The sequence below is a fragment of the Stegodyphus dumicola genome, chromosome 6 (assembly GCF_044657685.1).
Source record: "Stegodyphus dumicola isolate Sdum_Otavi_A_Nest chromosome 6, ASM4465768v1".
Lineage (NCBI taxonomy): Eukaryota > Metazoa > Arthropoda > Arachnida > Araneae > Eresidae > Stegodyphus > Stegodyphus dumicola.
Window position 1 is genome coordinate 82,773,887 of NC_140773.1, and position 13,775 is coordinate 82,787,661.

At 33.6% G+C, this 13,775-nt stretch overlaps 1 protein-coding gene across 1 annotated transcript in view; it reads left to right on the plus strand.

The window, feature by feature from the left end:
- Positions 1 to 13,775, plus strand: part of LOC118205457 (uncharacterized) — a 201,062-nt gene that overhangs the window by 141,557 nt on the left and 45,730 nt on the right. Inside the window, exon 4 of the mRNA XM_085818602.1 lies at positions 4,655 to 7,582. Coding sequence (XP_085674728.1) covers positions 4,655 to 7,582 — 2,928 coding nt within the window. The remainder of the gene's footprint in view (positions 1 to 4,654; positions 7,583 to 13,775) is intronic.

Below are 13,775 nucleotides of genomic sequence, written 5' to 3' on the forward strand. Positions count from 1 at the left end.
TAAATTCCATAATTATTTTTATGATTTTGAATATTGCTAAGAGATGACACTACTACAGTCAAAAGTCTTGAATCCGGACTCGTCGGGACTTCGGATTATCGATTTTTCCAGATTATAGATCATCAGTTTAAATCTGGTAAGATGGCATGCAGAAATTATAAAATTAAAAATATGAAACCGTAATTTATAAAATAATGAGCAATTATGATCTAAAGGGCATCCAAATTTATCAAAAAAGAAGCCTAATATTTATTTTTTTACTTTATTAAACATTTCTTTTAACGCGCGAATGCGTAAAGCATACCTTACTCATAGCCGAAATTAGAAAATTGCAACCAGAAAACTATGTGATTTGTATTCGTGATATTTATAATGACGAGGAATTTGATTTAAATCATATCAAAGACGGAAGTACATCGAAATTAAATACTACATTTAGTAAGGAATTATAAGCCGACTAAAATAAAAACATCTGCCCTGAAGATAACGATAGTGTTGACAGATCAACTTCCAGTTCATTGCGCGCCGCGACGTGCCCCCCCCCCCCCGCGCAGAGCAGCGTGAAATTGATAAACAGATTTCGGAACGGTTAGATAAACAAAGGATATGCTTTTATCCATTTTTTGTAGCAATTCGTTTTTTGTTTGATGGACATCGAAACATACTTTCGTTTTCTAGATCCTTCGGGAGCTCCAGCATCGGAAATTCTATTTGACATAATCGAAAGTTCAAGCTTACTTTTAGAAAATTGCTCTTACAGTCTGCAAAAAATAATAAGCCGGATCCAATTTGAAGATTAAGGAACAACGCAATTATCAACATTAACTGAAATAGATAATTAGATAATTTTAGCTTTTACCGTCCGTTATACATTAAACGCGCACGCGAAAACGTATTCAGCACTTGCGCAGATGCATATGCGCAGTCGTAAACGTCTTGCGCGCACGAGTAAAACGCCTATGCGCATGCGTCAATGCGGCGCATGCGCAGAAAGATTTTAGCTTTGAGGTCCGGATTATAGATCATTCCGGATTACGGGTGTCCGAATTAACGACTTTTGACTGTACTTTCTTCATAGTTTTTGCAGTGAGATTTCCGGCTTTGAATTGGAATTGAAATCTTTTTGTACTTTCTGTTATTTCATTTCATTTATGTTATTTTTACATGCCAAAATAGCTTTTATGATGGATTCAGAAAGCGAGTTCAAGGACAATTAATTTAATATCTCTGATTTGGAAAATGATAGTTCTGATTTATTAAGAGATTATATTTATTCAGAGTCTAGTGAATCGGAAAATGATAGTACTGATTTACCGAGAGATAATATTTATTCAGAGTCTATTGAATCGGAAGGTGGTGATATATGGCTTCATTAAGGATGTATATCGAAGAAAAAGTAGTGCATTCTGCTCTTTCTCGTTTCAGTTTAACAGAGCACCCTGGAATTTTGGTAATTTTTAGTAATGATAATTTTATTCAATATTTTGAGTAGTTTTTTGTAACGATTCTATGTTGCAGTTGATTGTGAATGAAACTAATATACAGTCAAAAGTCGTTAATCCGGACTCGTTGGGACTTCGGCGATTCGGGATTATCGATTTTTCCGGATTATAGATCATCAGTTTAAATCTCGTAAGATGGCATGCAGAAATTCTAAAATTAAAAATATGAAATCGTAATTTATGAAATAAAGAACAATTATGATCTAAAGGGTATCAAAATTTGCAAAAAGAAAAAGCTTAATATTTATTTGTTTACTTTATTAAACATTTCTTTCAATGTAAGTTGTTTAAGTTGCTTCATTTTATGTGATAATATTTTCTCTTTAATTCTATAAACAGACATAATTTCTTGTTCAGTTACAAAGTTCCGCTGTTCAAGTCCCGTAATTGCTGTGCCGAGAATACCGACTAACTTGTCAATCGAAATTTTTTCATTTTCACTAACCTCTCTGTCACCTTCTTCATGTCTTTATCCATTTTTTGCAGCAATTCCACTTTTTGTTTGATGGCCATCGAAACATACTTTCGTTTTGTAGATCCTTTGGGAGCTCCAGCACCGGAAATTCTATTTGACATAATCGAAAGTTCAAGTTTACTTTTATAAAATTGCTTTTACAGTCTGCAAAAAATAATAAGCGGGATCCAATTCGAAGATTAAGGAACAACGCAATCATCAACATTAACATAAATTAGATAATTTAGCTTATACCGTCCGTTATACATAAAACGCGCACGCGAAAACGTATTCTGCGCTTGCGCACAAGCATATGCGCAGTCGTAAAGGTCTTACAAGCATGCGAAAATGCCTATGCGCATGTGTCAACGTGGCGCATGCGCGGAACGTTTTTAGCTTTGAGGTCCGGATTATAGATCATTCTAGATTATGGGTGTCCGAATTAACGACTTTTGACTGTATATGCTAAATAATGTCTTCATTCCCCCCCCAAAAAAAAATCACCCAAAGCAGTGGGAATGGGGTTAAACTTACAAAGAAGAGGTCACATTTTTATTTTGTATTTGGATAATGCAGGGCATAATAAAAAAAAGCCAGTTAACAATGGTATTGGTCAGATGATGAAAGATTATGCACTCCTTTCTTTAGGAATCTGACGTCATACAGGTGATACCACAACTTGAAGCAATATCTGCACTTTTCTAACAATGAAAATTGTGATTCTCATGCACATCCTAATGCAAGACTGAATAAAATCTGGCCAGTTTATTCAAAAATTGTTATCTTTTAAAGGTTGTATTTATTTATTTATGACAAAGCACACGAGGGCTATCTTCCTAAGGGGAGGGATGCCTTCGTGGAGGACTTTCTAAGGGAAACTGGCTCGTATACACGTTACACATAAAGAAAACTACAAAAATGCCCATGCAGCCAGCCCGTTCGCGGGATTCGAACCTCGGACCGAACTAACAGTGTTCAGCGACTTAACCGCTCGGTCGCTGGTGGGCTCTTTTAAAGGGTGACTTTCTTGGAAACAGTACTTACCTTTGAAAAGTGCCGGATATATATTTTATGTGAGGCAAAAAGTGGATACATTTGGTTGACAATAATTTTTACTGAAAAAGAAATACTTTTTGATGAAGAGTTTTTGAAGCCGGAATATTATAAATGTACACAAGTGGTTCTGACACTAATGAAGCCTTTAATGTATAAGAGATATTGTATAATACTGGATAATTATAATTATATTCTAGTTTTAACTAATGTGCTTGTGTTATTATTATCATGTCCAAAAGTTAGTGCATAAGGTCAAGTAGGGCCAAAAGTACTTTAAAACAGTGCCAGCAATGTCCACGATCTTCAAGGAATATAGGAGCTGGTACTTTTAGGGAGGGAGACAAAATCAGTTCAACTGACTGATACACTTGTCAGGTACAAAACTGATTCTCTTGGGATGATCAGTCTCAACAAAAGAGAAGTTTCTAATTATGTTAAGGCTAAAAAACTCAAGAAAGGTGACATTATAGCATTTCGACATGGGAAAGCTGTCATTTTAAAATAGAAAAATAAAAAAATATGTGTCTAGTGGAATCGTCTATAGAAGAAAAGCTGAAGCTGAAAATGGTAGTCAACTATAATGACACCTTGGATGATGTTGATTGTGCCGACCCAAAATTTAACATCTTATGCCATCCCAAGGAAATATGGGAAAAAGTATTACAAAAAAATACTTTTTTATTAATTTAATCAATGCATTTGGAATTCTTATGTCCTATATAAGAAAAACGGTGGAGTTCTATAATGTATCTTCAGTTTTGACTAGATTTGGTAAATGAAGCAAAGTTATAAAGTACTACTCGGAATCAATGTGCAGCAAAAAAGATAGGCCATCAATAAAAACACCACTCCAGCTGACTGAGAGACATTTCATAAAATTTATTCCTCCAACTTAAAAGGGGGGGGGAAGAAAACTCCATAAGAAAATGTGCCATCTGTAGCAACAAGCGAAACAGTGAAGGTAAAAGGATAAGAAAAGAAACAAGGTGCAGTTGTGAAAAGTGTGATGTGGGATTTTGCACTGTTCCATGGTTTGAAACTTTTCACATGCAGCATGATATCTGTTAGAATTTCCACTAAAAAATTATTCAAGATATTTTTGATATTCATAGCCATATTTTGTTTTGACAAAGTAAGCAAAAAATTCAGTTTTGTGATAAGTGTGGTTTTTATGCTGTGATGTCCAAAGCAGATTGTAAAGTGGTAAGGTTTGGAAAATAATTTTTCAAGACATTTTTTATGTAATTCTAATAATTATTATTATGTAGCTTTTATCTTAAACACATCAAAATTGTAAAGTTAATAAATATAGTATCAGGTTGCATTTTTTTAAATTTAAAACTTGGGTGCATTGCGAAAAAAACTGGTGATCAGCGGAAGGGATATCACATATTTGACAATTCACAGGTTCAGGGAAAAAATTCTGCTTACTGTCAAAAATATTTTGCATTTTTGAATTTAGGATAAAACACATATTAATTTTTATCATTAAAATAATGCTTTTTTATGTCAGAAATTTGAAAAAAATATCAGACCATGAAGGGGGTAAAATGTCATTGACCATATTTAGATATGTTTAATTACTCTGTGTCTGCCTTATACATATTTCTTGGGAATTAAAATTGTATTTTTTCTGTTCTAGATGCCTTCAAGTATAAATGCCAGCCCAAAGCAGTAGACTTGCAAGAATCATGTGCAGAAAATGTTTCACTGAACAGCATTCGTGTTCCGGAAGTTTCCCGTCATGATAGCACCAATATTTGCATTACTGGTTTAAAACATAAGATATTACCTGATCCTCCAAAGCTGATATATGGAACCAGTCTTGCTAATTGTGAAGTAACAGCAAATTTTAGGTTAAATTCAACAAATGACTTTATAAATAATGATGTTCCACCTCCTTTACCTCCTCCCAGAGGAACTGTATGCCCTCCACCAACACCTCCTAGGAGTACACCTCCTTTACCTCCAACTAATTCAGCAGTTATCAGTTCTCAGACAGCAGAACTTGCACATTCAGCTACCAATGGTGTAAATACCCATAAACAACAGTATATGAGACGCATGTCACCGGTGCCAACGTCTTCAAGACAAGCTCTCAATTATACTTCTTCTGCTAGTTCCACTCCACAGCGTGGTACAAGTCCAATAACTTCAAATCGTGCTCCAATGGTTGTAATGAACAATTCACAGATCCACCAGCAATTAGCTCAGCAACTGCAAGCTTTATCTGTCAGTGCAAATGGGTCATCTATTTCTTCTTCATCTAGAACTGATAGCTCACATCTCACCAGTAGCTCTCAAAATGGTAAATCTTGGTATTCGTCATCTCCACAACCTTCTTATGCTTCATCAAGTTCTGGAAGGCACAGTCCAACTCCAACTATTAGCAGCAGTGAATATTCTATACCTCCTGTTTTTCAACTGAAGCGAACTCCCCCTCCTGCTTATACTCCACCATCTTCATATTCATCTTCTCCACAGCCTTCTCCCCAGCATAGAGCTCCATCTCCAGGTGCAGTTGCTGCAAGCGCTGTAACTTCAGTACTTTCTCGTCCTTCTGCACTTCAGGCATGGAGTTCAAGGCAAGCCAAATCACAGTCTCCAATAATCATGCAATCTGTAAAAAGCACCCAAGTTCAGAAACCTGTTCTTCAAACTGCTGTGGCTCCTACTTCACCACAACCATCTTGTACTGTATCTCCTGCTTTTGCTACAGGTTGTCAACAGCCAGTTGTCTCTAATCCACCTCCTCCTTATCCAATACATAAAGTGACTTCTGCTGTTAGTATAAATTCTACTCTATCATCTCAAGATGGCAACTGCTTGTTGCTTCCACCAGTAACCTCAGTAACTTCTCCTTTGCGAGCTTTAGATTCTCCAAACCCTCCTCCTCTGTATCCACGAAATCAAAATAAATCTCATGCAACATCTGTAAACCATCTTTCAGATCCTCCTCCATATCCTGTTGTTCCAAGTATGCCTCAATCTGGAGTACCAACATCTCCAGCACCAACTCCATATTCTAATCCAGTGTGGCAGGCTTTATCTAGCTCGACTCAGAATATTTCTAATCAGCCTCCTTTATATCTGTCTGCTCAATGCAATCAGAAACCTGTCAGTGATACACCTGTAACAGAACCTTTGCAGACACTATATACACCTTTAGAAAATCATCAAAGTAAATGGCCTGAACAGTGTAATAATCTTCCTCCAGATATATCACAACTTGATAATTGTCCTTTGTCTAATGTTCCCACAACAGATCCACCTAGTTATGCATCTAGCATGGCTGCTCTCACAGCCCAAAGAGCTGCTGCAGCTCTAATGACAAAGCTCAATAATAATGTGCCAACTATTATTAACAATGGGCCATCAACTGGTGCTTTCACAAGTGGGTCTTCTTTGATAAATCCGTGCATTGATCCTGTTCTAAGTAGTGTGGGAAGTGGGACAAAAGCCACTTCTAATCTTGTAAATACAGTAGATAGCATTTGTACATCTCAAATAACAGCCTTACCTGGATCATATGTTAATATCAATAATGCAAATATAAATGGTATCCCTGAAGATGCCTTTTCATTTTTTGACAATCATCACACAGCTTTTCACCGTAAGCCATCTCCTGTGGCAATGGACACTGCTAGTTCTGCATCTCGGTCAGAATCTCCTGTTTCTAGAGCTGTAAATCAATCCCCTGTATCCTTTATGTCAACAACCTCTACATCATCACCGTCCACGCAATCTGATTCAACTCATGATTCTAATAATAAATTAATGCTTCATAAAGTTACTCATCAGTCTCCGCCTCCTCCTAGAAAAATGCTCTCCAAGGAAAAAGAAAAGGAACGTCGTGAAAGTAAAGTACGAAATTATTCTCCTGCAGCATTTAAATTTTATATGGAACAGCATGTAGAAAATTTACTCAAATCGCATCAAGAGAGAGAACAAAGACGCCAACAGCTTGAAACTGAAATGGCTAAAGTTGGCCTTACTAAGGAAGCGCAATGTGAAATTAGAAAAATGCTGCATCAAAAAGAATCAAATTATATTAGATTAAAGCGGGCAAAAATGAATAAATCTATGTTTACAAAAATAAAAACTATTGGCATTGGTGCTTTTGGAGAAGTTGCTTTGGTGCGGAAGGTAGATGCCAATCAGTTATATGCAATGAAGACGTTGCGGAAATCAGATGTTTTAAAAAGGAATCAGGTAGCACATGTAAAAGCAGAAAGAGACATTTTAGCTGAAGCAGACAATGAGTGGGTTGTCAAACTCTACTACTCTTTTCAGGATGATGAGAATCTATATTTTGTGATGGATTTTATACAAGGTGGAGATCTGATGTCATTACTAATAAAATTAGGTGTCTTCTCAGAGAAACTGGCTAAGTTCTACATAGCTGAACTTGTGTTGGCTGTTGAAAGTGTTCACAAAATGGGGTTCATACACAGAGACATTAAGCCTGATAATATACTCATTGATCGTGATGGTCACATTAAACTAACTGATTTTGGACTTTGTACAGGTTTCAGGTGGACCCACAACTCCAAATATTACCAAAGAAATGGTAAGAAATACTAATGAATACTGGTAATTAATGAATGTTTGTGGATTCTTATGCATTTATTATGAAAAAATTGATGATACTTATAAAATATTATATGAAATATATTTATTGGCTTATTATTATAAATGTTATTGCAGGTATCCAAAATTAAATGCATACAAGTATCCATCTTGTATAGTTTTGATATTTTTCAATTATAGTATTTATTAGCAGATTCCCCCGGTTCCACCCTTAATGATAGATAAAATTTGCCATTTTGGGTGGGAAGAGAGCAAATCATTTTCATTCTAAAATCATTATGTAGTAATTGTATATAGTAAATCGATAAAATATAATTGTATAATGTAAATCAATAAATAACCATATATTTGATAGATATACAGTCATTTAAGTTTTTGATATAATTTCTTGTTAAATGTGAAGTGGAGAGGAAATAGCATTTAATATTTTTCTTTGATATGAATACCACCATATGATACTAGTCTTTAGAAATAAAACTAGGTTGAGTCTACAATGAATCCTAATTAATCTGAATTTTTATTTTTATTTTATTTATTTATTATTATGTTTAGAAATGTTCTAATTTGAATAACAATCAGTTTTTAGTGGAATTAGTTATACATTGATTTAATTGATTTTCAAAATTATAACTTATCTTTCTGTAATAAATATTAAAGTCTACTGTGTAATAGTTTATTTGTAAAACCGAGTTCTTTCTTTCTTTCTTTTTTTTTTTTTTTTTTTTTTAAATATGGTGAAGTAAGTTTCAAGACACTATCATTTTTATGTGAAGATACCACTGCTGTTCTGAATAACATTTTGTGCTGTAGTTCTGTACATTTGCAGTGTGTTGCAGTATTTGATTTTATGAAGGGCAAACAAATAATTATGTATTGGTGCTTTTCAAAATTAAGTTTATTTGTAATTATAGATCAGTTAATTTGGAAATACAGGTTCTTGTAGCTCTTCCAGTTCTCATTGTTTTTGTCAGTAGTCTTTTTATAATATTTTTAATTATTGTCTCAGAATCCAATATTTACTAGCTGTTTGCAAGTTTTAGCAGCATAGAGATAGAATGTCCAACAGTTGTTTTTAATCCAGTCATGAAAATCATGTGGTTTTTAATACCTTAGCCAGAAGTGATTTTTTTCTTTTAAACAACAGCCCTTTTTAGTGATCACTTACTTTACTTATGACATCTGAGAACATTATTGCTTGCATATAAAGAGCAAAACTTGTCTGGGAAAACATGTAATTTGCTTAGTTAAAGGAGAGAATTGCTTTTAGTAGCCCATGAAATAATCTGTTGTGGCTTGAACTTAAAAATATGTATACAATAAAAATGTATGCAATTACAATTTTGATTTGGAAGTTATGTAAATAGATGATGATCATAGTAACTAGAGCTTCTTATTTCGTTTTCAATACCAGTTGGCACTTCTGCATTGCTTTGAACGTTGTCTGTATTTTAGACATATCTGACTGAAGAGTTATGTTGATACTTTCGTACCAAATGTTTTTGTAAATGTGCATTCTTGGTACATTTAGCATAACATTTAGCGTTCAAACATGATAATTTATGCATCAAGAATTTCCATGCATTTCTGACAAGTAATACATCAAAGTCAAGGAAGTAAGTTAAAACAAGAATGGTATGTGGTAAAAAGTAAAGGAGTAAACATCTCTTAATTAACCCCTTCACCACAGATGTAATATATGTGCATCAGTACTTCACATAGAGCTGTAATGTACTAGAGAGAGAAACGGCAACCCTGTAGGGGAACAGGAATACGAACCAGGTGACATTTGGTACATTTCCCAGATCGTATTTCCCGCGAATCTTCCTTACCATTACAGTTCTATGGAGAATTTGTGAGAAGCAAGTGTTTTGCGTGTAAGCGCATTGTTTCGGACTTCAAAAATGATACTTTCATGCTCTGCATATGGATGTAATTCCAGATATGTGAAAGATGGAGGAGTAACATTTCACAACTGAGCTTTTTCTAATGTTTTAAAACCTAATTTTATAAAATGTAGAGGTTTTTTTATCCACTCTACTTGCCTTTTTCTAATAAAAAATAGATTTTCTAATTTTATATAATATATGCATACTTGAAATAACATTTAAATAAAAGTACCTTAATATATATGTATGTTTCTAATAACTGTTTTCTGAAAAAAATGTTAAAATTTTAGTAATACAATATAATTTTAATTAGTCTAGTATTCTGCTTTGGCGACATTTTTTATACGCCAACAGACTGCTTTGAATGCGTTTGTTTATATATTCTTTGCGTTTGCTCATGCGGACATGTGCGAAGTAGTAATGTATGTATTTAATACTTGGTAATGTTGATGTAACACTGTGTAAGAACTGCATAAAATTATGTTTTTTTTTTGGGGGGGGGGACATGAATAACTTTATTTATATCCTTTTCTTGCATCCAAATATAACAAATTTGTTTACCTTCAATCACGTATTTTCTTTCTTATATCATGTTTCTGGCATTTATTCAAATATTAATAATTTGTTAAGTATTAAGAAAATAGCAATTATATAGCAGTTAAATTTCAAAACTTTAATAGTTTTAAATTTCTTTTTAAAAATAATGAACATTATTTAAATTTTACCTTCTAAAATTATTTAAAATAAGTGCGACTACATTGTGCAACGTGCATAATATATATATATATATATTTGCTAGTAAAAGGAAGTCTTAATTTACCACCTTTTTGTTTCATAATTTAATTATTTACCACTCTCTCTCTTCCTTTTAACTTATATTTGCTATATTGACATTCATTTTTAGTTCATTTTATTTAATATCTTTCTCACTTTGATTTGCCTACTCTGTAGTTCTCTGTAATACACCGTATTAACACTAAATTTCCTTTTCGTATTAACATTAAATTTCCTTTTCGTATTAATATTAAATTTCCTTTTTGTACTATTTTCTGTTTTCACTCATTCTTCTTATGTTATCTATTTTTTTTATTTTTTATTCTGTCCTGAGTACTAAAAAGCCTTCTTTTTTATTTATTTATTTTACTTATTTATTTTTTAGTTTGCTATTAGTTTATTATTTATTATTTAGTTTATTATTTAGTTATTAGTTTATTATTTAGTTTGTTCTCTCCAGTTTTTTTAATTTTATTTTAAATTTGGTAGACGCCGATAGACATATTGCAAAATATTATTCTACAGCATGAAAATTATTTAAATTTTAAAAATTAAAATTTAAAATAAAGTTAAATTTTAAAATAAAGTGTTCAATTTTAGGGAAATTATTAATTTTGGCTGGTGTTTATCGATCTAACCTCTTCTGCAAATTCAACGGCAGCTTCTGCGAAATGACGTCTTTCCAAGTTCGCATTTCGAACTGAGAGAAAAGAGGGGAAAAAATCGCCAGCCATGGCGATAGTACGCCAAAATCTGGATTCAGTTCCATTTCATGCCCAAACTCCTGCAGCTCATTCCTGTGCCACTTTTTCACCCGGTTTTGAATGGCGATGCTCCGTCTAGTATATAACAGGTCTATGGTACTTCATCCTCCTGTGCAACAGCATGCTGCTTAGCGCAACTCACCTTGGAGACGGTGTGTTGTTGCATGTTGCAATAGTACGATCTGGCAGGATGGGAATATTTCATGCATCTAAGCATAACTAAAAATGCATACATATCTTTTTACAAGATATGTAAAAAATAATAAAATATATGATTAAATATTGTAGCATAAATGATTGAGAAAGGAGACAGTGCATGATAATCTAGATGCTAGCTTTTCATTGGTTGTGAAATAGTGTTTGAGGTCAGGCCTTTTTAATTATTTCCAGCAGAATAATTAATCCTAGGAATCCCCTCATTTTAGGCACATCTACAGGAGTGTGTTGATTTTGCATGAAGATGAATTTTCACTCGTCTTTTATTCATTAGTTATTAGTTTCTTCAGCTATTATGTTCATTAGGTCATCATTGAACAAAAAATGGTGAAAAAAATCAACTTTATTTACATAACTTTAAACTAAATTTACTTCTGCAATTTCCAGAAATTCACAAGGCTTCAAAGGTCGAGTTCATGACGTAGTGATTGAGAATCTAAACTCTGAGAACTGAAACTTTTCTAACTCAAACTAAAACCGTACTCTTCGTGAGCTTCCATGTTGAATAACTAAGCATCTTAGCATCTCTATACTGCATGGACATGATTTCTCTGTGCTCGTTTCCTATCGCAACAGTAAACGTTCTTGAATAGGCATGATTAGAGTGCCAAGTGATTGTGGCCACAAATGTCAACTGGAAATAAAAATGGAATTAAAACTGCCTCGACTGCCAAGTTTCTTAGTCTTTACGAATTCTACATTCTAAATATCAAGTATCTTCGCAATCAGCATTTCTATATCTCAAGTGTTCCTAGATCAATACTTCTCTGTTTCAGAGTAAGTTTCTCATATCAGAGGGCTCTAGAATGCATTCTGTTGGTCCAAATGAGATAAAATTTGAACTACAGATAATTCAAATGATCCATTTAAAATTTATTAAATAAAAAAATTTAGTAAGAAAATCCACCATTAGGTGGCACTGGTACACACAGATGGTATTTATTTGCATATATTGAAAATCTGAAATATCATTTGCATTACATTGCATACCTGTTAGCAGTATTCTTTGGGTAAGAAGAAGGCGGATTCTGCATGAGCATTAGTTACTTTTCTACGCATGCCTATGTTGCAAAAAAAAGTGCTACCGGTAAATTTGTTCTCCCAGAAGCAACAGAACTCCTTTGGAGCTGTAAAAGAATTATGTTTTATGAAGCAGATATGAAGAGTTCCAATGTCTCCATATGCCCTACACCAGATGATAAAGAAATTTGAAACAACTGGGCGGCTTAGCATACGTTCAGGTAGAAGACCTAAGAAAATCCAATCTTCTAAGCAGTGAAAATGTGGCTACCCAGGTATGGGGTTCATGGTTGCTCGCGCTTTGAAAGAGTGACAGTACGGTGTGGTTTTACCATTGGACCGTATCTTTTAAAAAGATAACTGCAAATGGAATCCAAACCCGTTCCATCATAGAACAGTGGTATCGTGATATGATGATAGATTTTGTAATCCCACAAATTCAACAGTGTATATGACTTCAGGACATCGTACTCATACAAGATGGCTCTCCTCCTCATATTGCCATACTGATAATAGTGCATTTTGCTTCAAACTCTGTTTTTTTAAGGCATTGCTTGATGCTTTTCTTCCTATTGCAATAATTTCTAAAATGTAACTACTCTGAAATAGGCATGATTAATATGCCTAGTGAATTGTGACTGAGAAGTCTAATGAAATCAAGATTATTGTTTAATCCAGCTTCACTGCTAAGTTTGTTGTTCATTATGGATTCAACATTCTACATTCCATGCTATCAATATTGCAGTCTTTTTCATTACACGCACACACAGCATATTAAAATTTTTAATAGAGACTATATAATGAAAATTATCTCCTAGGAAACGTGAAGTATTATTTATAGTAAATGTACATTACTTTAGGAAAAACTGGAGTTTGTAATTAAATTAAACTGGTATTGGTAATTATTTTTCACCTTGTATTTCTTTGCAAATTATGTATGCACACATTCCTGTCCATTGAAATTGCTACACCAGGAAGCAAAGCAAATAGCAAAATCTTATTTATTTTTAATATACAGTATTATGGGAGGAAGACGATTAAATTTATCATTTTGGGTACCTGCCACCTCTTACAGCAACAATGGCTGCAGTCTGGCTGGGCATCAGATTGAACTGAGCTTGAATGACAGATATAGACTGTGCAGCTTTAAAAAAATGCATCATGCGGGCATCGGAGGTAGGGCTCAGCCATGGGCATTCTACTGTTTTTGGTGATTGTTCATTATCTTTTGGCATGTGCATCTGTGTTGCGTTGGTGTTTGTAGCTTATATTTATAACTGATATGTATAGTTTTTCGTGTATCATCTCCAAGGAGTAGAAATTGAATTAAAACAATGAATTGGAATAAATTTTAAATCAGTAAAGTTATTTAGATTTCTATTATAGTAAAAATTATTTAAAAGCTGTATAGAAATATTTTTATTTAAAATTTTAACGGTGAACTGGCTAAAATTTATTCCAATTCATTGTTTAATTAAATTTCTGTGCGGTGGAGATAATATATGAAAATCCT